Source organism: Abrus precatorius, unplaced genomic scaffold (assembly GCF_003935025.1).
Source record: "Abrus precatorius isolate BTA unplaced genomic scaffold, Abrus_2018 Scaffold9, whole genome shotgun sequence".
In the NCBI taxonomy this organism is placed as follows: domain Eukaryota; kingdom Viridiplantae; phylum Streptophyta; class Magnoliopsida; order Fabales; family Fabaceae; genus Abrus; species Abrus precatorius.
Genome location: NW_020874439.1, coordinates 34527932 through 34551593, shown reverse-complemented (window position 1 = coordinate 34551593; position 23662 = coordinate 34527932). Strand labels below are relative to the sequence as shown.

The 23662-nt window shown below is 32.6% G+C and overlaps 4 protein-coding genes and 1 non-coding gene across 12 annotated transcripts; 3 read left to right on the top strand and 2 right to left on the bottom strand.

Moving 5' to 3' along the window:
- The first annotated feature begins 1602 nt into the window (after positions 1–1602).
- LOC113851480 (linamarin synthase 2-like) lies at positions 1603–3674 on the top strand. Its single transcript, XM_027481977.1, has 2 exons — positions 1603–2127; positions 2555–3674. The coding sequence occupies exons 1-2, from the start codon at positions 1617–1619 to the stop codon at positions 3484–3486; spliced, it is 1443 nt and encodes a 480-aa protein (XP_027337778.1). The 5' UTR covers positions 1603–1616; the 3' UTR covers positions 3487–3674.
- A 695-nt stretch (positions 3675–4369) lies between these two features.
- Positions 4370–8246, bottom strand: LOC113849351 (chaperone protein dnaJ A6, chloroplastic-like). 2 transcript variants are annotated; one of them, XM_027479210.1, is made up of 8 exons: positions 8083–8243; positions 7587–7756; positions 7107–7248; positions 6901–6958; positions 6279–6321; positions 5898–5946; positions 5733–5813; positions 4370–5645 (listed from the first exon to the last, which is right to left on the bottom strand). In XM_027479210.1, exons 2-8 carry the CDS (start codon positions 7691–7693, stop codon positions 4797–4799), a joined length of 1329 nt encoding a protein of 442 aa, XP_027335011.1. In that variant the 5' UTR covers positions 7694–7756; positions 8083–8243; the 3' UTR covers positions 4370–4796. The 2 variants fall into 2 exon arrangements, with proteins under 2 accessions (XP_027335011.1, XP_027335012.1); XM_027479211.1 differs by having other exon boundaries at positions 4392–5645; positions 8206–8246.
- A 1132-nt stretch (positions 8247–9378) lies between these two features.
- On the top strand, positions 9379–9470 carry TRNAY-GUA. Its single transcript is given in 2 exon segments — positions 9379–9415; positions 9435–9470. It is a non-coding gene; the product is annotated as a tRNA-Tyr (tRNA).
- Positions 9471–9719: 249 nt separating this feature from the next.
- On the bottom strand, positions 9720–11909 carry LOC113851600 (monoacylglycerol lipase ABHD6-like). 3 transcript variants are annotated; one of them, XM_027482121.1, is made up of 4 exons: positions 11092–11909; positions 10292–10384; positions 10123–10190; positions 9720–9984 (listed from the first exon to the last, which is right to left on the bottom strand). In XM_027482121.1, exons 1-4 carry the CDS (start codon positions 11713–11715, stop codon positions 9813–9815), a joined length of 957 nt encoding a protein of 318 aa, XP_027337922.1. In that variant the 5' UTR covers positions 11716–11909; the 3' UTR covers positions 9720–9812. The 3 variants fall into 3 exon arrangements, with proteins under 3 accessions (XP_027337922.1, XP_027337923.1, XP_027337924.1); XM_027482122.1 differs by having other exon boundaries at positions 10319–10384; XM_027482123.1 differs by having other exon boundaries at positions 11224–11909.
- A 4773-nt stretch (positions 11910–16682) lies between these two features.
- On the top strand, positions 16683–23226 carry LOC113851599 (probable LRR receptor-like serine/threonine-protein kinase At5g10290). Of its 5 annotated transcripts, none has more exons than XM_027482119.1 (13): positions 16713–16766; positions 16956–16999; positions 17088–17258; positions 17725–17857; positions 17961–18032; positions 18510–18653; positions 18763–18834; positions 18933–18998; positions 19938–20008; positions 20097–20228; positions 20926–21267; positions 21880–22274; positions 22668–23185. In XM_027482119.1, exons 3-13 carry the CDS (start codon positions 17186–17188, stop codon positions 22980–22982), a joined length of 1815 nt encoding a protein of 604 aa, XP_027337920.1. In that variant the 5' UTR covers positions 16713–16766; positions 16956–16999; positions 17088–17185; the 3' UTR covers positions 22983–23185. The 5 variants fall into 5 exon arrangements, with proteins under 5 accessions (XP_027337919.1, XP_027337917.1, XP_027337921.1 ...); XM_027482117.1 differs by having other exon boundaries at positions 21850–22274; XM_027482118.1 differs by lacking the exon at positions 16956–16999 and having other exon boundaries at positions 16683–16766; positions 22668–23226.
- The last annotated feature ends 436 nt before the right edge of the window (positions 23227–23662 follow it).

Genomic DNA, 23662 nt, shown 5'->3' with positions numbered 1-23662 from the left:
GCAAAATGGAAATCGTCCCTCTTCTTTTCATTTTGGGTTTAAATTATTATTTCTGATATTGTGCCTTGAAGGGTCATTGATTGTGTACATTAGAGTTTGATACAATTGTACAGAGTTTGTTACGTACCTGAAATCTGACTTTAATGGCCGTGTCTAAATTTTGAGCAAGTTTCCTTTTTCCTTTTGGTGTTATTGTTTGCAAAACAGTGTCTCTAGTATTTTCAAGTATCATTCTACGGTTAAAATTAGAGTTTTATCTCAATTTTTTTGCCATACAGATTGCTATTAAAGGAGGGTATATATTACCAATGTAAAACTTCAATTTCAACTAAAAAATAACATCAAAATACTTATAATTCTGCAATTAAGTTATGTGAGTTATTGTTGATACTTCAATACTGGTAGTCCTTCTAGTCAAAAAAGACTAACGGCCAGGTTGATTGAATAAATTTAAGCAGGTACCGGAGTACAAATATATTGTTAATTAATTATTTTAATATACTTTGTCTCCGAAAATTACCTTAATACTGCATATTAAGTTGTGCGAAGAACACGAGCATTGCCTACATAGTTTTTTTACTTATTGCAACAGGTCATAGTCGTTCTTTGGAAATGTTTCCATTATTCCATTTTAGTTTAGTGATGACCTATTAAAGATAACCATTAGTCTTGTTTTGTTTTGTTTTTTAATAAATTATCCTTTAGTTCATAGTCTTCTTGGATGTTTTCTTGGGTCGTAAGAGTTTTAGAGGCCCACCAGTACTTATAGCTGCCAAAAACTTTCACTAAACAATAATTGCTTTTCAATTATGACTGAAAGAGGACTGGGCCATTAAGCCCATCTTTAGAAAAGCTTTTTTTTTCCAACAACATTTCTTAAGTTTTTCATAAAATAGGAATAGAAGTTCATTTAAAAGCAAAAAATAAAAAATAAAAGAATATATCCTTTTTGGTCTAAAGACTTTGATAAACCAACATTGCATATTGCATAGTGTTAACAAAGCTTTTCAGTACAAATAAGTGATGAAATAAAGTGAAACTGTTTTATCGGTTGAATAATAATTTAAAGTATTAAAAGAAAGATAAATATGAACAAAAATCAAGTCACGTCTTGTTATTACAGTTCTGGTCAGATTCGTTTCGTCCTAAATGGTATTTTAAATCACTTTAAAGTAATTTCTACTTCTTAATCCTAAGACAAATTGCAAAATTTATTTGCGTCAAAATTCAAAAAGCTCGAAGAGACTTGAGTTTCATCCTGGAAAATAAATTTTAATCTTACATATCTTTTTACATTTTTTTCACTCATCTTAAAAAAAAATGGAATCAAATATGCGTTTATCTTGTTTTATATTCTTTAAAAAATGATGTAACAATAATAATAGAAAAAAGGTGACGTGCAAATATTGCTGTTTAAGATTTATCTGCATCAGAACTCGCATTAATTTAACAACTTGACGCCATTTGGCTTCTGTTCTTCCGCCAGGCGTCCAAAAAAAAGTCTCCATCCTCAACTCTTGATGTCATTGCTTATTCTAACCTATCCACAATATATATATATATATATATATGAAACGCACTAACCCGCAGAGTGTAATCAGAACTCGAGAAGAAAAATGAGGTCTTCACATACAAAACAACAACCCCACATAGTGTGTGTTCCATTCCCAGCACAAGGCCACATAAACCCTTTTATGCAATTGGCAAAGATCCTTCACTACCATGGTTTCCACATAACTTTTGTCAACACTGAATCCAATCAAAGACGCTTAGTTCGGTCTCTGGGACCCACCTTTGTCAAGAGCCAACAAGGTTTTCAGTTTGAGACCATCCCAGATGTTTTGTCATCATGGGATATTGATGCAAATCCTGATGTTTCTGCCCTGTGTGATTCAACAAGGAAGAACTGTTTTGCACCGTTCAAGGAGCTCCTGATAAAGCTAAACACATCTTTAGGGGCACCTCCTGTTAGTTTCATAATCTCTGATGGTGTCATGAGTTTTGCAATAAAAGCTGCTAAGGAATTGAGCATACCTGAAGCTCAGTTTTGGACTGCCTCTGCTTGTGGATTCATGGGATACTTGCAATTCAGTGAACTAGTCAATAGAGGAATTATTCCATTCAAAGGTTGACTCTTGAGTAAACTCTCACTTGATATTGCAAGTATACATTACTTTAGTCCTTCATTTACAAACCTGTGATTAATATAAAAAATAATTCAATTTTGTTATATTTTACTTTATGTTTTATTGACATTTAAGAGGAGCGACTAATGCTTAAAATATATTTTATTTCAAGTAGGGAGTTACAATACGCGGTATCCTTTTGGTATTGATTGTGGGTTTAGTATCGTAGCAGTATTTTGGAATAAAGGTGCGTTAAGATAAGCTCATTTTACATTAAATTTTATCTTAAAATTTATTAAAATAAACTGAATGAAACTTATTTTGACAAGTTAGACAAAAATTTTATGAAAATTAGTTGAAAAATTCATAAGTTTTCTGTTAAGTTCCTTCAACTCACCTTAAATATAAATGTTTTTATCTTGTTCCAGATAATGAATCAATTACTGACAGTGCATTGGACATGCCCGTAGATTGGATTCCCGGGATGAAAAACATTCGACTCAAAGACTTGCCAAGCTTTATCAGAACCACAAATCTTGATGAGACCATGTTTGATTTTATGGGGTCAGAAGTAAGGAATTGTTTGACATCATCCAATATCATTTTTAACACGTTTCAAGACTTTGAACTACAAGTCCTTGATGCAATTAAGGCCAAGTTTCCTAGCATATACAACACTGGTCCACTTTCCTTACTAGGTAGACATGTACCTGAGGATCAGTTTTTGTCCTTTGGGTCAAGCCTATGGATTGAAGACTCTAAGTGCCTCAAATGGCTTGATAAATGGCAACCCAATTCAGTTGTGTATGTGAATTATGGAAGTTGGACTGTGATAACAGAACATCACCTAAAAGAACTTGCATGGGGTCTTGCAAATAGCAAGTACCCATTTTTGTGGATAATTAGGGCTGATGTTTTGATGGGTGAATCAGCAATCTTACCAAAGGAGTTTTCTGATGAGATTGAGGAGAGGGGATACATCACAAGTTGGTGCCCTCAAGATAGAGTGCTTTCAGATCCATCAATTGGGCTTTTCTTAACACATTGTGGATGGAATTCACTCACAGAAGCTATATGTGGAGGTGTGCCTGTTATCTGTTGGCCGTTCTTTGCAGAACAACAAATGAATTGTAGATATGTATGTACAACTTGGAGCATTGGGATGGAAGTAAACCATGATGTAAAGCGCGGTGAGATTGCTGAGCTTGTTAAGGAAATGATCGAGGGAGAAAAGGGAAAGGAAATGAAGCAAAATGTTTTAGAATGGAGGGAAAAAGCACTACAAGCCACTGATATTGGTGGATCATCCTATAATGATTTCAATAGGTTAATAGAAGAGGCTCTTCATTTTGAAGAGTAATTCAAAATTTAGCAGTGTTATGGTCGTGCATAAGTAAACATAGGATGATATGATAGTTCAAAATTAGCAGTGTCATGGATATGCTAATGTAACTTATTACCAATGGCACTGTTGTAATAATGTGCAATATATTTTAGGATTTATTTGTTTAAAAATTGAAAATAATTATGATACAATGGTGTATAACGAGCTTGGAAAAACGAGTATAGCAACGATTGAGAAAGCAAAAGGGTAACAATTGTCAAACATGGGGTGGTGGCGCAGTTGGCTAGCGCGTAGGTCTCATAGCTTCCGAGTAATCCTGAGGTCGAGAGTTCGAGCCTCTCTCACCCCAATATGTTATGTTTTGCATTTTTTTTTAAAAAATTCCAAATCATTTTCCCTTGTGTAAAGGTATGTGCTTACGAATGTCCCTGCAATTTCTAAACAGAAATTATTAATGTTACGGAAAAAAAAAAGTTTTATATTCCTAAATTTCATAGCATCTTTTAGCAAATAGTAACTTTGCTTTGTTTTTAGATATAGTTGTTCTAAAATGAACAAATGTGTAACAATAGGAAAGTAAACTTATGGCCATGATTTAAACATCCATTTTTATAGAAAACGTGGGTTATGACAATAAATCTAGATACCCATCTTGACTTAAGTGAATCAATTCCCTCTAATTTTTTGCCATTCGTCATAGTAAAAATATTCCCATATTTTTCTTGCTTCTGTGGTATACCATTGTACGAGAAAAATAAAATTCAAGATTTTCCATCAATCAGTTATGAACTGCAATAATCCTACCCAGATCAGTAACAATAGGCCTAAAACGGTAAACCCGTGACTACAACACTGCTACTACTACAACAGCAACTGACACTGGCAAAAATTAGTTGTTCCGAACAAAAAATGTGAGCATTAAAGTTGTTTTCTCGCTTTATAAATAACATTAAATAAATTAATATATATTTTCATTTTGTCTAAACGCAACAATAAAAAAAAATGGTATTGCACCTGAAGATATAATCCTTCAACTCCACCTCCCCCCACCCCCAACCCAAAATAAATTACAAAAAGGCATATAAGTTCCAACAAGAAAAGAAAGGAGAAAAGGAGATCTAGTTTCTTTTGCTCTTCATATCCTCCTGTCTATAAGGACTAGTAACCTACATCCACGAACAAATGCTCAACCCTCCCTCAGTTCTAAAATCAATAGTTGACCCGAGTTGAGTTTCAAGGTTCCCACAAGAATGAAGCATCCATATAAGGAAAAAAATATTTATGGGGCTGGAAATGCGTAGGCTACAAGTTCCCACTAAATATAATCATCTCCTACTGGTGGCAGCAGTCTTGCCTTTGCTTAAATCAGCAAGTTCCTCAATAAGTTTTCGCTCATCTTTGCTCAGTTTTTTAGGTATTTCAACTTGCACTCGAACCAATTGATCACCTCTCATGTTCTTTTTATTCAGCACAGGAACACCCTTCTTAGCCATAACAAGTGTTGAGCCTGGTTGAGTCCCAGCTGGGACTTTTAAATCCACCATGCCATCAACAGTAGGAACCTTAACTGTAGTCCCCAAGATTGCATCAATATAAGACACCTTACTGGTGTATAAAATGTTATTGTCATCCCGTTTAAGCACGGGATCTGGGATAACTTCAAGAACAACAAAGAGGTCACCAGGAGCACCCCCTCGCCTTCCAGCATTGCCTTCATTTCGGACCCTTAAACGGCTACCAGAATCCACACCAGCTGGAACCTTAAGACTTATACGCTTTGTCTTCCTCACTCGACCTTCCCCTGAACATGTATTGCAAGGTGTTGAAGTTTCTCCAGTCCCATTGCAAGACGAGCAAGTCATAGACTGCTGGAAGATGCCCAATGGAGTCCTTGTAGACGAGACAACCCGACCCTGGCCACCACATGTGCTACACCTGGATGATTTAGTTCCAGGTTTAGCCCCTGAACCATTGCATGTTCCACAGCTCTCTAATCGCCGAACCTCTATCTCCTTTTCCACTCCAAAAACGGCTTCTTTAAAGTTCAAAACAAGACTATAATACTCATCTTCACCATCAACTGCTCCATTCCAAGAACCTCTGCTGCCCATGCCACCCATGCCGCTCATGCCCTCAAACAGTGACTCAAATAGGTCAAAAGGATTGCTGAAATCCTGAAATCATAAAGATTATCCATCTTTGAGAAACAGGAATATATGATAACAAAATAATATTCCCCGTCATCTTCAGAGGACACTTACCCCCATGCCCATTCCTGAACCTTTAAGTCCAGCCTCTCCATATCTGTCATATATAGTTCGTTTCTCATCATCTGATAAGACCTGTGAAAGAATTTGATTTACAGAAGTTCGATTATGTGTAGACATACATAAGGACCAGCTGTGTTCAATAAGCTGTAGTTTTACCTCATATGCATTACTAATTTCCTTAAATTTCTGTTCTGCATCAGGTTCTCTGCAGCATAAAGTGAATATACATAATAGTTCAAGCAACATTGAACAAATGACTGACGACAAGAGAAAATTAAGCAACAAGAAAAATTGACAGGTGAGAAGGTGTGTGGCTAAAAGAATTTACCTAATAAGCAGTTCAGAAAGTATATAAAAACCTAAATTTTAAAAAGGACGAGCTACAGGCATTATAATTCAAAGACATCCAAGCCACTTTATCCACAGCAATAGTAAAAAATAAATAAAAATTAGGAAAGAAACAATGTGGGGAACAAGGTAAAGGAAGGGTATTAGAAAGTAGATGATGTTCAAATGAGAGAAAAAAAAAAAACTCACTTGTTCACATCAGGATGATAATTTCGGGCAAGCTTCCGATAAGCTGAAATGTCCAAAGTTAGAGGAAAAATTGATATTGCAATGCTAAAACAAACTATTTAGCCACAAAAAGAGTGCATAACCAAGAAAATCATATGCAGGATCTGGTTGATGGCAACTTTTTAATCACAACCATCTCTCATTATCCCTAATCACCCATGCTTGTCATCCACTAATTTTAAACATTTTCACTAATATATCCTACATTACAAAGAAATGGAAGCGAATGTATGGAGTCTTGGTTAGAAATTTCCTAGAGGACCTTATACCAGAAATATAGTTAACTTTTGTTCTATTAGTCTGTAGCATACAAAAGCCATATCATACCATACCATACCATATGATACAATAGAGCAATCAAAGGTTAAAGGAAGTAGCAAGAGTTATATGAAAGGGGGTAATCATTTATTAGATAACATACTGAGCCTGCACAGATAATTGACTTCCTTTAAATGGACATTCATGAAGTCAACAACTAATGAGCAAGTATACCAGAACTTATTTGAATGTATCAATAGATCGTTATGGAGGCAAAATCATGTTAGACAGGAAAGGAGGGGGCCACCGGCCACAGAAAAAATACCGCTCTTAATTTCAGATTTCGTAGAATTTCTTGACACCCCAAGAACAGAATAGAAATCCTGCACAGTGGCACATATTAGATATCAAGTCAATATATTGAACGTTCTTGAGAGTTAAATAATTTAAGAAGGAATACTTTCATAAGGCACAATTGTGTAGAGAAGGAAGTTATTGTTGCTCAGAAATGCACAAGTAATTGAAACTTACTGTATCTGCTCTAACTATCAACCTTGATCCCCTGCGACGATGCAAAGTTTGAGATGAACCTATATCAAACAGTGCACGCAAGGAATCTCGAGCAAAAAAGCTTGAACTTGGTGCAGACGTAACGCTTATCCTGCTTGCAACACTGCAAGGAAATGATTTAATTTAATTACACTCTCCAGTGCAACAAAATACACTGAAAAAATATGTGTATATATTGAGTAAGCCACTGCCGAAGCTTAACATTTAATGACAGGTAAGATAGGAAACAGCCCTAGTTTCTGAGAATCTAAGCCTATATGCAAACAATAAAACTACTTTGGCAGACAATTATCATAAAAGATCACATTTTATACCTAGCTCATGGTTATATCTTGTGGATAATATAGATAAAAATATATTAAAAGTAATTTAGCTCCTTTCCATATGTAAGAGCAACAAGCCAACAACATTAGTTAAGAAATATTTAATCATAGGACTAACCTGTGGTTGAAGGATGCAATCTTCCCTGTCGTAGTCGATCTTGCGAAAAGCTGAGGACGAATTCCCCATTGAGTAGCTGATGTACTACCAAAAGGTACAATGGCCATCCAATATACTTTGAGCAAGACAATATGCCAAAAAATATAAAGTTTGTAGATGAAATTCTGCTACTGCAAAAAGAAAAAAACAAATTAAAATGCTAAGTGAACCTCGTGAGAAGAAATGAATAACAAGCTAGTTAAATTCCATATACAAGAAACGAAATGAACAAGGAAAAACGTATAGTGTAAATTCAGTACACAAATAATCAACATAAAAAAATGAAGCAGCAGTTACTGGCTTATATATAAGTTCGTGTGTCGATAACCAATTAAAACAAGGGACAAAAACGACAATACTGCAATCTAGAATGAACGAAGGAATAAAACTATGTTGGTGTCATAATTCTGAGAGACGATAACATTGGAACAGAAAGAGAAACGTGTTGGTGCTAAACCTTAGCCGCTGCTGCTACGGCATGTGTGGATAGTGTTGTAGTGTGTGAGGATACAGTGTTGCGTTGGAAATGAAGCTTTGCTTATAGGATGACAAAGAAGCTGGTGGTTGAGTTTTCTTTTACCTTTTTGTTTTGTTTAACGCCAACGATGCCCGGTTTACTTCGCTTCTTCCAGAACCCTAACGCCTTTTCTTTTGGGTGGGATTTCAAATGCTAAATTACATTTTTGTCAATGCAATTTTTATGCTAAAATCAAAATTATTTAATTCACTTTTATATTATTATACTTTTAAAGATTTAATTTATTAAAAACGAATTAATTTATCTATATTTTTCATAAGAATAATATTTTCCTCGTTTTATAATATATGTTTGATGAATTTTTATTTTATATCTAATTTAAGATTTTTTAAATTATTTTAATCAATTTGTAAATTTTTTAATTATTTCCTCTACTTTAAATGTGTTTTTATTTATGAAAAAAATACAATAACTGTTACATAACCTTTTTCTTTTATAATCACATTTTTCTTGTTTTGTAACACGTGCTTTATTTTTTTAATATTAAAATTTAATTTAACAAGATTTTTAGTTTTATTTTAAGACTAAACCTAACCATTTCTTATCTTTCAAGAAAATTTGTCTTACAATTATACTTCTAAAACATTGCAAGAATAGTCGAAGAGAAATAAAATATATCTATAGTTTAGTATATTTAATTATTTTTTGTCAATATGATAGAAATAGTAGACTGGGATTTTTTTTAACTATAAATTTTTCATAAAAAATATATCCGATATTTTCACAGTTAGACTTAAAAATTACAAATTTTAAGAGTACTTAACAATTTGTTTGTTGTGACAAGAAGAACTTATGTCTCCAAAATTACTGATCTTGTGGAAAGAAACGGAATTTTAATAACAACACTTACTGTGTAGGTCTAAAGTGTACATATAATTTCTTGTGGAAGAACTTCTTGAATCACTGTAACCCTAGTCAATAAAAAAGGCAAGAAAATGATTTTCAAATCTGCAACAAATAACAAATTATAAACTCGCAATAATCCTAAAAAGAGGAGACACCAATAATACTTGAGTGGAGGATACTTCTAAATTTATTGTAGACAAATTTTTTGGTACTTTAATTATTTAAAATGTATGAACATGATTTTCACAATTAAAAGATACAAGAAAAAATTTGTGGCAAGAAAGAAAAAAAAAAGTGAGTAGAAAATTTCATTGATCAATATTTCTATTAATATTTGTATATTAAAAAGCTTAAATCAGTGACCAGCAACCGACCTTAGCTCAGTTGGTAGAGCGGAGGACTGTAGTGGGGTTTCCCTAGCTGGTATCCTTAGGTCGCTGGTTCGAATCCGGCAGGTCGGATTTTTATGTAGTTTTTAACATAATGTTTTATCATGCTTTAGTGTTTATTGTTAACAGCTATGATATCGAAAACTCTCTTTTATCACGACTGTACAAGTAAAATGGTATATTTCATCTTGGAGGTACTCATTTTATGAGTGTATATTTGATAGATAAACCATTGATAGTTAAGTTTCATTTTATGAATTGGCAAATATGAAGGTTCTCTTCCCAGCATAGAATCGATTTTACAAACACAAGCTTCCCGAAAAACAACCCAACAAAAGCAGCATCAGTCGTAGCTGTCAGATAAAATAATAACATACATATCCACAATGATGAACAGTTTTTCCATTCTGAGGGTCAACCTTTCTGGTCCATCTTGTGATCATTGCTGTGACTTTCTTGCTTAGATGGAGTTAAGGGATCAATGAGGAAGGATTTTAAATTCTTGTAAAGTTCTTTGGGCTTCTCTGCGTTGATTGCATGCCCCGCATTCTTAATGACCACAAGTTGTGCCTTCTCTCCAACATGCCTTACACAGCAGCAAAAATAACAAAATCCAAACTTTAGAACAATCAGGTAAGTGTAGAACACAATTATAAACCAAATGTATAAAGGTAGGTGTCTGGAAGATGAAATCAATATTGAACTTAAATGTCACAAAATTCACCGTTTTAGTCTTTGAGCTAACTCCAGTGGGAATACCTGGTCCTGTTCTCCCCAGATAATCTGCAAAGGCTACATCATTGAAAAATTATGCTTTTAGAAGTTACAGAGCAAAATTGCAAGTGTGGTCAAATTAACTCAAAATATAAAGTCAGAAACAAAATAAAAATTACCTGGGTTATCTTGGGAAGATTGGATACTTTTCTGTCTTTATGCAATGCTTGGATTAGTTCTTTCCTCTCCTGGCGATACTCCGTACACATCACCTGCATGTCGGGTTCAGAGAGTTTTGGTAGAAGGAGTAACCCCTTGTTTTTTACATTCACGTCAAGGTAAACCACACAATAATACAATAACCAAGCACTCAACAGTTATTTTCAGTTAGGAAGAAAACTAGAAAAGAGATTATTTTTAACCGATCCAATTGTTACAGATCAAAGCATTCCTCAAGTACTAACAAGTATATTAACGTTGCAATTGCAAATGTGCATGATTTAAGTGCTTTAGCCATGATGGTAGTGAAATCTAAGACACGGAAAATATATAGATATCATCAACTATACATATATATCATAACATGTTTGAGTAGTTGAGTAAAACAGACCTTTCCCTTCTTCTGAAATTATGAATTATGATCCACACGAATGCTGCGGAGGGACATATGTGCTAGATTTAAGTGCTTAAGCCAAGATGCCCATTATTTATTTATTCTCTCTGGGCGCAAATTCATGGTCAAGGATAAAAGAATGTAAATAAAATTCAAAATCGAACTTGTCCAATAAAACAAGGGGTCTTACTACTATAGTACCAATAATTACTTTTCTTCAAAACTATTATCCACATTATGAATTTCTACGGTCGCAAGTTATGTCTTACAACAGTCCATTATTCCTAAATTGGACCAATTTCAGAGACCAAATATAAAATTATATATAATTAGTTAATAACTATCTTCAGCTAAAAAATAACTTACATCAATGAAATCATTGAGAAAACAAGTTGGCAAGAATTTGATAGGCTTGGCGAAGGTAAGCTGCACCAGTTCCCTAACCATTTGAGGTGTCTGTGGAAGTAAAATACTCACAGCCTCGTCAACATTTTTGACCTTAAACATGCCTTCATCCATGTCCTTATCTTCCAAGCACACACCAGCACAACACACAACCAACTTCTCCACACTCTTTGGAAACAACACCGCCATGCTGTAAGCCACAAAGCCGCCATAGCTCAACCCAACCACGGTCATCGTATGGACCCCGTGAGCCTGGAGAAGAGCCATGACACACTTGGCTTGGAACCATTCGGACCTCTCGGGTCGGGTCGTGTAGGAGTGACCGAAGAAAAGCAAGTCGGGGACGTAGACGTTGAAGTGGCGCGTGAGGGAGGAGATGAAGTAGTTCCACTGCCACATGGCATTGGCTCCGATGCCATGGATGAGAAGAAGAGAACGGTTGGAATGGTTATGGGCTTTGGGAGCCCAACAGTGCATGATGGTACCGTCGCCCAGATCGGTTGTTGTTGATTTCAGGCCCGCGTTGGAGAAGGAGTACCGGAAGCACCGGTCACGCCAAGTGATGAAGCTCATACACCTTCCCATTTACAAGCTTTTTTCAATTTGAAATTCGTAAGTGTTGTTGGAGTGTGAGTGGAGCAAACAGTTCGTGGAAATTAAGGAAGGGATTGGAGAGTGATTCCCAGAAAACGGAAATAATGATGGGTCTCTGTTGAAGGGAAGAGAAACAGAGTTTTGTGATGTGTTGTAGAGCAGAAGATTGAGATGGCATGGATGGAGTTCGCTGTCCAACGACACTCACAAAGCGACAAACAAGATATGGATTTCTGGTATTTAAATTTCTCAAAGTTCCATTGCTTTTTATAATATATACACATTATAAAAATATATCCAAATATTTTAAAAACATTCACTTTTAACGATACATAAATATTTTTTAAAATGATGCAACATTTATTAAAATATACCAAGTGTATTTTTTATTTACACCGCGTATACTTTTACTAAATGTTTGAATTATCAATTAATCTACGTGTTTTATAATAACTTTTTTAGCGTATAAATATAAAATAGTGATTTATTATGCTTAAAATTTATAATTAAATAATAGTGTAAAATTTATATTATTAATATATTTAAATTCAATTTTATAAAATGTTATGACTCAAATGTTGTTATTTTAAATTGAGCATTTATATTTTTTTCTTCTTTTATATAATAATTTTTACAGAAAAAGAGAGTCATGGAGAATGAAAAGAGAAAATGTATGATAAACAACGTATTAAAAAAACTCAGTTGTATCAAATATTGTAAAAATTATGCACACAAATAATGTTACTTGTAATTTTTCATACATGAATATGCATTAAAGTTGTGTATAAATGTTTATCAACTTATCACATTATTATAAGCACTTTTGTGCATTTGCCCTGACTAATTATTTGAAATGATTTTTTGGAATTTATCATGCAACTTTTTATATAAAACAAAAGATTAATAACATTATACTAAATTCTATTTTTTTATATTATTTTATAACTTAGTACCGGTTAGTGATATAAGATCTACCCAAAATTTCAAGAAATTTTATTATTTTTATATATTTATCCGTCGTTATCAAATCATTCTAACAATTTAGCAATTAATATAATAATAAATTGAACTGTAATTAAAAATATAATATAATAAATAAATGCTCAAAAACAATATATTAATTGTTTCAAATAATTTTTTAACATGTATAATTTAATTAAAATATTATTATACAAAAGTATAATGAATATTAATTGCAGCATCGAAATTTATAAATTAATTTAAATAATGAGTAAAAAAAAATTAAAGGGGCCACGGTCCCACAGGTTAGGGATAATGGGACAGTTGTTTATCTTTTGACTTTTGACTTTTGAGCAGGAAAAGTCCTGATTAGTTACAGTAATAAAGTTCTCTTGAAAAAATGAGAAAAGGACAAATTGTTGACACACCTAATCCAAGGCGAAAGCCCCAAGGCCCAAACACAGTGCCACTAGATCTGACTTTACATTAAAAAACAAAAAAACAAAATAAAAAATGATATTTTTAATGAAAGTTCGATTTAAATATTTAAAAATAATAAATCTTACTAATTATTTTAATAAAACCTTAAATATTAAAGTCAACATTTTATTTTAAATAAATGTGAGGTTAAAAAAGTGCTCGTAAATACAAAACTTGCTAGTTATAATTGTTATAAATTTTAAACTAAGGCGTAGTTAACTAAAAATAATTAAATTTCAAGGACACCGATGGCAATCAACGAGAAGTGAAAGCGTGAGTGTGTAAGATGGGACAAATTATTTAAGAGGAATGTAACTTTTAATATATATTTTTTATAACTTGTCAGTTTTTAACAAATTTAAAAATAATTAATTTATAAGATAGTGTTTTAATTTTAAAAAAAGTTAATCACATAAAATATATTAAAAATAAATTTAAAATTTATTATTTTCTAATTTATTATTTTACTCACTGTTAAATATAAATTAAATAAAAAATTTAATTTAAATATAATATATATATATATATATATATATATTATACTTTCTTTTATTTTCTCTTTATCGTAACTACCCCACTCTCTATTATTAAAAGCAAAGCTGTACTTTCCATAGTGACTAGGCTGCCTGGGTTGGGCCTAATTAGCGTGTCCTTTTAACTTTATATTAAAAACGTGCCATGTCATAAAAAAATATATCATTTTTTATTTTTATTGATTTAAATTAAAGTAAAGATACCACGATTGAAGATTAAATTATGGTTAATAAGCTTAACTTCGTAACTAAAATAAAAGATAAAAAAACAAATGATATTTTTTACTTTAATCTGGAATTCAATGCGATTTACCGATGAAATCAAGATAAAGGAAAGAAAATCAAGAGAATATAAAACTACAAAAAAGACATTATAATTTCGTTTTTCAAAAGGTATCGCTACCATGGTTCCATTGTATGTTTTCGCAACTTCATTCTTTGTCTCGATACATGTACAAAGATTCTCGAGTTTTTGTAGAGAGACCAAATTGTGTGGGATTAATGGATTCCTCGTTGGTCGAAGAATCTCTATCAATGTGGCACTTGCCCACGGTTTTAGCTTCTTTCTTCCTTTGACTAAAAAATAAAACAAAAATGAAAGCTTATTATGGGAAACTTGATGCGATAGTCATGCAAGACAGGGTTGTAGTGAGAATTTACATCTAATACTCCGTGGACTGGGATATCTCGTTGTTTTGAGGATGACCACAAATAAACAGATTAAGGAATTATTAAAATGAAAATTTTACCCGTACTTTGAAAAATATATTTTCATGAACAATTCAGTATTTCTTCGTTAATTTAAATAAATACATTTCTACACCTTTTAAACCAGTAAACATTTTCTTCGTAAAAATATCATTAATTTATGAACAATAATATAAATAATAAAAGGAAAGTAGTAATAGCACCCTAAAGGCATTGTTTAAAGAATTTAAATTATCATTTTTAATTAAAAACATCGTTTGTGTTGTAACCTTGTTAACAACTGCAGCCTAGAAGGGATGTAGCTAGCGAAGACTGATAATTACACAACTCCAACTCTGCCAAATTTCTCACTTTCTGTCTGCCAATCATTGTCTGAGGAAAGGAATTCTTCCATACTCCTCCAATTTAAGACTATTATCCCCTGTTAATAATAATAATAACCTTGCTAAGCGTTAAGAAGATAAATATGCATCTCAAACATTTCAACATGAAATCAAATACACTGAAAATATATATATTTCTTTGTAAAACAAATTAAAAAAAAAGTGCTTTGCTTTGACAATTTGAAAAGGGAATATATATTTCTTATGTTATTCTTTACAGGTGTTGTAATGGTAGACAAAAGATTCTAAAAATCATCCTATTGGAATAAAAATTATAAAAGAATTCTAAAAATTCTTTCTTGTTTTTTTAGTTAAGATTATTATAATATATGAATTCAAGTCCTCGTGTTAATTTATATAACTTATTCATTTTAACATAGCGAGTTAGAGACTTATAACTTACTGGTCAACCTTGTAGAGTCTCCCTAACTCACAATAAACAAGTGTTAATGTGGTCAGTTCGACTCATTGAGTTGACTTTTAAAATTTTATATCTAAACATACAAAAAAGAAGAAGTTAAAATGATATTTCTAAATCTCTTAATTTTTACGCACAAATTTAGTTGACAAAAACATTCATATTTTAATATTAATTAAATTCATAATTTATTCAGATGTTAATTTTTTTTTTATGTTATATGTGTTTCTATTTTTAAATTTCTTAAGATAATTAATTTCCCAGGCCATTCCAAAACAAAGTAAACTGAACTCAACTGGTTCTCAATGAATAGAAAGAGTAATATTTTTTGGCACCCCTATTTGTAGGCTTGTCTCACCCTTCCTTTTGGATACACACATACAGTTTTGGGGGTTGAGGGTGGATATGATTGACGCCATAGTCAAATAAAGAGGCCAACTTAAATTTGGGATGGGATTTGGAACTTTCCCTCAACATTTTGATAGCTTGCCCATGCTTGCTTGCTGGTGATGCCATGGTCACCATGGTGTCGGTAACATCTGCATCTTGGTGAGGACAAGACCAGCTTACTCACTTCGTGGACCAATTTTTGGGTAATCTAAAATTATGTGGTTTCACATTTAAAAAAAAAAAAAATTATGAAATTTTAACACCTAACTTGCTATAAATGGTAGGATCACACAGTTCTAGACCATTCAATATTTTTTATATTATAATACATTTATTAAAATTTTTAATAAGTATAATACAATATAATTTAAAATTTATTAAAAATTTAAAATACATAATATTTTTATAAATTTTAGAATATAGATAGAATTTTCAGTGATTAAAATAGAAGTAAAAAATTATTTCTAGAAACTAACAATATTCTTAAACCATTATAATAATCTATGAATCTAGTAACAAAATCAAAATTAAAATATAATACATTTAATGTTTCTAATTTATTACTAGCACGTCAATTAATGTTATATTATTCTTTTTTAATTAAAAAATCAAAATATAAGATTTAAAAAAAAATCACAGAAATATAAAATGTTTCAAACAATTGTCAGCTGAAAAATTATTATTAATGATTTTTGGTAGTTTAAATTTTATGTTTATACTTTTTATTTTTTAAATTTTTTTATTATTTTTAAAAAATTATTATTGACGATTTTTGGTATTTTTTAATTTTTAGTTATTTTATTTCTAAATTTTTGTACTTTTACCAAAATTTTTTAATATCTTATTTTTGTAATTTAAATAAAATTATATTTTAATATATTTTATTTTTAAATATCATATCAAAATTAAAAACCGCTATAGTTTGCTATATTGTTATTGTATTATCATTTAGTTATTATTCAATAAAGCATAAAAAATATTTAATACGATGTACATAATAAATTATATTGACCAAATAATCAATTTTCGCAAGGACCACATGAGACGAGACAGAAGCTTCCGTTTCAGTTCAAATTTGCTGTATATAATGTTCGGCCTTTCGAACATTTGTGACTTGTCTCCCTGTGTGTCTCTCAGCAGCTCAACTCAGCTCAACTCAACTGGTGTCTGGTATCTCTTCTCTTCAGCTCTACCCAGCTTCTTTTTTGTTCATTTGTTTATTTATTTTCCCAAAATCAAGTAAAAGAAACTGACTTTAACCGTTCAATTAATCTTTCATTTTTTGGTTTCTTGCACGATTCCATTACCGTTCTGTTTGGTTTTTTGGTTCTCATTTTTGTTGCTTGAACCCTATTTTAGTTTTTCCGACCGATGGTTGATTATTGAACGCTTCTCGTATCACAGTAAAGTCCTTTTCGTCGTTCTGGCAATTTGCTTCATTTTTTATAATATTTATATGATGTTTACCGTTTTTTTTTTCATTGATTGCAGCTTAGTGGGTTGTTTATTCTGCCCTACATAGATGAAGATTTGTGGTAGGGTACTTGGATTTCGTGCATACTGTGTCACTGGTTGATGTCGGTGGAAAAATGGATTTGGTATCTGTTCTTTTGCTAATGTCTAGCATATGCTCTTTTGCGCTGCCTGAGCTTGATTTAGAAGGTTCAACGATCAGCCTTTTGTTCTGTTCATCTTGGGAATTTGATTCATTCTTATTTTGCCCCCTTTCTCTGTCTTTTTGCAAAATTAGTTTTTTTTTTTTATTTCTTTTAATGTGCTCCATATGGATGATCGTTCTTTCATCCATAGAATAAATTTAGTAGTAGTACATGGAAATTAATTGAACCAAGCATGTGCTTGCATGTTCTTTGTCTTGTCTCAAGTAGAAATTACAAGCCAAGAGCAGGAAGTGTAGCTGAGAGCCAACTTGACATACTCTTTAGTTTTTCATTTAGATATGCTTCTCGAAGTTTAATTTCCAATTAATTTATATGAAATATTTAGATAAAAATGTCTGTATTTTATGGATTTGAAAAGTATTTTGCTTTCTAGTTTTGTCAAAGTTGCAAGCGGCATTGGACTCTGGGTCTTAACTCTAATAGATGTATATCATTCATGTTCATTTCAGAAGATGCACTGTATGCATTGAAGTTATCATTGAATGCTTCACCCAACCAGCTTACAAACTGGAACAGAAACCAAGTAACCCCTTGTACTTGGGCCAATGTTGAATGTGACCAGAATAACAATGTTGTTCGAGTGTAAGATATTCTTATTTGGAAGAAGATTTTGGCAGTCTTATCCTTCATTGGTACTGAAATATTTTGTGCATGATGTATAATTATATGAATTGCTTCATTGCAGTTCACTAGCATTTATGGGATTCACAGGATCCTTAACGCCGAGAATAGGGGCTCTAAAGAGTCTTAAAACTCTGTAAGTATTTATAATATGAAATATCTGCAAAAGCCAGGTCAAATTTAGCAGAAGTTTTGCTGCTCCTTGCCCCCCTCCCCTGGTTTAAGTTCTTAGTCTCTTCATTCTTGGTATGTTTCAATGTACTGTTATGATGTGAATTCATGAAATCATATGGATACATTTCTATGTTGTTTTTGTAAGGTTATTTGGGGTTTAAACTTTTTACAGTTGAACTTACTATCTTCTATTAATCTGATGAACTGTAGTTGACTACACATTATGGTTCCTACTTGTTTATTTAAGAAAGCAAGCATGGGAACATGTATATCATCTGCAGTGTGTGTACTTGTCTGGAAATATGTATAAGTTGTTTTTTTTTAAGCCATTTGATCTATTTGGTGAATTTTGTGATTTAAGTCATACTTTCATGGGTCCATTGGTTCATATTTTTCACCTTTTTTCTTTGGTGGTGTATGTTATACATTTTTCATGCAGTTCTTTGCAAGGGAATAGCATCACCGGTGACATACCAAAAGAAATTGGAAATCTTACAAGCTTGGTTAGATTGGATTTGGAAAACAACAGATTGATGGGTGAAATACCATATTCCCTTGGTAATCTTAAAAAGCTTCAATTCTTGTAAGTATGATAGTTACTAGTTTCCTAGGTTTTACTGATGTATAACGAGCCTCAGCATCTATTTCCTTGTGGACTGTTTGTAAGTGTCTAATTTTTGCCCTTAAACTAGGACATTGAGTCAAAACAATCTCACTGGAACTATTCCAAATTCACTTGCCAGTCTCCCAAGTTTGAGCAATATGTATGTAAACTATTCTTTAATACTTTTCATTTTTTATTTCTAATTATATTTCATTATCATTTTATATCTGATGAATTGTTCAAACTTTTCTTTTGTAGTCTACTAGATTCAAATAATCTTAGTGGGCAGATTCCGGAGCAGCTATTCAGCATTCCGGAGTACAAGTACGTATGGTAGTAAATTAGTGTTGGATTGAATTTTCAAAGCACCTTTTAAAGATGATTTTGTATCCCTGAGCCAAGGGCTATGTGTAATACACTCCGAAAGTGGATGCATATGTCCTAAAGAACCTAATTATATAACTGCATTCAACAAATATAATTTACCAACATAATCACATAGTAGTCTATGATGCATATGTCCTAAAGAACCTAATTATATAACTGCATTCAACAAATATAATTTACCAACATAATCACATAGTAGTCTATGATTTTAGTGGTCTTCACTGGTTTCCCTTTTCTTCCTTCATTTGAAAGATTTGTGATTTGGTTTCCCATAGCCTAACTTCTTTGCATATGCCTGTTATATGATATTGAATGGAAAATGTTTAGAAAAGTGGTAGCTTTTATATCACTTATGAGAAATATGATTTTTCATTGGCAAGTGCTAATCAATGTCCCAACGGCATTTGTTAAGAAAACAAAAATTGAAAAGTAAAAGCATTCAACATACCCACCATGTAAATCCTGCAAGCTTGAAGAATTAACAAAGCATTTTCCACCCAACACTTTCTGCTTTAAGTTGATTTAATAGGAGAAGAAGATGGCAAGGATAAAACTCAACCAGAAATGGTTTTCTTTACATCTCTAATAGGAAGGGTTTTCTCAGTAACAAAGTTTCTACTGGTGACAAGTTTCAGGCAACAGATAGGAGCTAACGATAAACAAAATGCATACTTATATGGATGATATGTAATAGTAGAAGTTTAAGGCATAAAACTGTTTTTTTCCCCATCTTTTACTTGGTATAAGCCATGTACCACTGCAATTTTGTTTATGGAATCTTTGGATAGAAATGGAACCTCTGAATTTAGGATTCATGTGGTGTTGTTCCTTGTTTATTTAATGTTCCGCTTTGTTTCACTATGTTCCTGATTGCAGTTTCACTGGAAATAATTTGAATTGTGGCGTGAACTATCATCGTCTTTGCACATCTGAGAATGCTGATCAAGGTTACCTTCATTGATCCTGTTTTTTGTTTTGTGAGGTGTTTTCCAAATTTCACTGCTAGCTGAAAACTTGTTTTCCTTCACTTGGCAGGTTCATCACATAAACCAAAAATAGGCCTCATAGTTGGAATAGTTATAGGTTTAGTTGTTATTCTTTTTATTGGTGGCCTGCTGTTCTTCTGGTGCAAGGGGTCCAAGCATGAAGCTTTTGTGGATGTTCCAGGTTTGAGTTCTTTTATGTTTTGTGTAGATTGTCTGTAGTTCAACGTAAGAAACTATTGATTTGGTGTCACTACCATCACGTTATGTTCCAAGCTGATTCAATACTGTAAATTCATGATTTAATATGATATAAGCCATTGTTGTTCTCATTTGAGATTGACTTTAATGAATGTGTATTGCTAAGCTCATTATGCACAATCTATTGGAATTGCTTTTTTCTTCTTGAAAAAATCCTGATATTCACGATGATGGTCAATAGCATTGGGCTGCAGTAATATTCTTTTTCCAGTATCTTACACATTAAGATTGCCAATATGTATTGGTTATGTTTTCCCTTCATTTGATATTCTGAGAACTTGTGGCCCACTGGATGTGAAGGTGCAATATGATAATATTATTAAATCATTATGACATGAATGAAGAATTTAGTAGTTGAACTATCATGCAATGCTTCTAAGTTTTAATTGTGATAACTGGTTGAAATAATGTATAACATTCATTTTATAAAAGAAGTGTTATGAAATAGAAGAGAAGTACACCAGCACACACTAGGATATTAACAGCTAGAAAAATTAAAACAAGGAAACAAGTTAAAAATTCAGGAAACGGACAATCTTCACTGTTTAATAAAAGTTTTAAAATTAAGATTGATGTGAACTATCTATTCTAATCCTTTTTCTTTTACCATGTATCTTCAGGTGAAGTTGATCAGCGAATTACATTTGGTCAACTAAAAAGATTTGCCTGGAAAGAACTACAAATTGCTACAGACAACTTCAGTGAGAAAAATGTTTTAGGACAGGGAGGCTTTGGAAAAGTTTATAAAGGTATTTTAGTTGATGGCACAAAAGTTGCTGTCAAAAGGTTAACTGATTATGAAAGTCCTGGAGGTGAAAAAGCTTTCCATTGTGAAGTTGAGATGATAAGCGTAGCTGTCCATAGGAACCTGTTACGACTAATTGGTTTTTGTACTACTCCAACTGAACGCCTCTTAGTTTATCCCTTCATGCAGAACTTAAGTGTTGCCTATCGGCTACGAGGTATTTGTTACAACACGGGTATTATTAGTCTGCTAAGTATTAAACTTGATTTATTGTAAAAGAGACTATAATCCAAATTACTTTATTTTGTAACTGGGATTGAAGAGGTCATTTGCATAGTTGAATACTTACTGGCCTTAATAACTTTTTTTGTTTCAGTCATATAAACCATTTTAATATTTCCTGGATTCAATTAGGTGCATTAAGTTATTAAAGGTTTAATCTAACATTCAGGAAATCTACTGATATTTTCAAGATTTATCTGAAACTTTTTTTTTTTTTAATTTTTATCTAGGTAGTCATTCTCTTCATGAAAAACTTTCGGGAATAGAACAAGAATGTGGGAGATGAATATGATTACATGTGTCTTATCAGTAGAACTCTCACCATGCGGGCCTTCCCAATTTTAAATATTCATCTTTGTGCTGTTTTAAAATCCTGAAAGCCTGATGGGACATGGAATCTAACCATTTTTGCATTATGAATCTTGTATCCTTATCTGGCTGAATTTTACTTTATAATGTAGCTCGGATCGCTGTATTTTCTTTAGTTTTTTTGTATATAATTTCGCATCTTTTACAGTGATATTAGTCTGGTTGAATACTGGTGCAGAACTCAAACCTGGGGAACCTGTTTTAGATTGGCCTACTAGAAAACGAGTGGCTCTAGGAACAGCCCGTGGCCTAGAATATCTTCATGAGCAATGCAATCCTAAGATTATTCATAGGGATGTGAAGGCAGCTAATATATTACTAGATGGAGATTTTGAAGCTGTTGTTGGGGACTTTGGTTTGGCAAAATTAGTTGATGTGCGAAATACTAATGTGACAACTCAAGTTCGTGGGACAATGGGCCATATAGCTCCGGAATACTTGTCCACTGGAAAATCTTCAGAAAGGACGGATGTTTTTGGCTATGGGATTATGCTTTTGGAGCTTGTTACAGGTCAACGAGCAATTGACTTTTCACGCTTGGAAGAGGAAGATGATGTGCTATTGCTTGACCATGTGAGAGAATCTGATTTTAGTATTTCCTGTTTGTTTACATGCTTGGAACTTGTGCATGCCTCTTCCTGCTTTGATGCTGCCTACTTCAGCTTTTTATTAATATAGACAGGAAGTAAAGTTTGTGATGAGCTAATAGAAGTTTGTGTATTATAATTGGACTTTTGCATGCTTATCAAACTGGGAATAAGTTGAGGTGAATTCGTGGTTTTACAATTTGAAAAAGACATACTTTGCTTCTAAATATCCTTACCTAAATAACGTTGATGAGCAAAAGGTGAACGAACTATTTTTTGTAAAGAGATATGCTCCTGCTTTCATAGTGTTTGTGCTTGTTATCTTCATGAATAATTCAGTTTATACTTTATTGGTTTTACTATATTTTGCTTCATGTAGGTTAAGAAACTACAACGGGAGAAAAGACTAGATACTATTGTTGACTGCAACCTTAATAAAAATTACAGCATAGAAGAGGTTGAAATGATTGTACAAATTGCATTACTCTGCACACAAGCATCGCCCGAGGATCGTCCGGCAATGTCAGAAGTTGTAAGAATGCTGGAGGGCGAAGGGCTGGCTGAAAGATGGGAGGAATGGCAACATATGGAGGTCGCTACAAGGCAAGATTATGAGAGACTACAAAGAAGATTGGAATGGGGAGAAGATTCAGTTCATAACCAAGATGCCATTGAGTTGTCGGGTGGAAGATGAGAAGTCACAAATTTAGGCCATTACTTTTGATGTTCTATGGCACTATTCCTTTTTAAGAGGTTAATTTGATTTGAAAAAAAAAACAAAAAAAAAAAAAACGTAGGTGCTATTGTATTCAAGTGTAAAAATGGGCAGTAACCTCCGTATTCCGATGATTATGATTGTTAAAGCTATTTTTTTAAAAAATTATTTAGACATTGATTTTAACCTTTTTTCCAAACACCGTAAATTTATTATGCATTACTCAATTTCATTAAGTGGGATAGGATTTGTTGTTTTTGTTTATTCTAGGAATTTGTTGGAAAAAGAATTTTGTTGAAGTTTTGTACCGGCACCATGTGAAGTAACTCTAGTAATGGGTAGGGAGGGAAACAACTCGTAAGTGATGCAAGCGAACACCCCGTGAATTATTAGCTTCAGTACAGTCATCCCAGTCAACTTGTATGAGTGTAGTTTATCATTAGAATGTAGATGTACACAAAATGAAGTGAAGTATAATTGCATTACAATATCCGATGATTACATATCTTCTCTTTTTGGTTTTCCTTAGTCATTAAAGAAAAACACCTCCAAACTCCCAAAAGGAAAAGAGTGTTAAAAGTGAGAGAGATTGTCTAACATGTCGTTGCAAGTTATAACTTTCATATATAGCATTAATTCGCGTGGATTGTTCATACAAC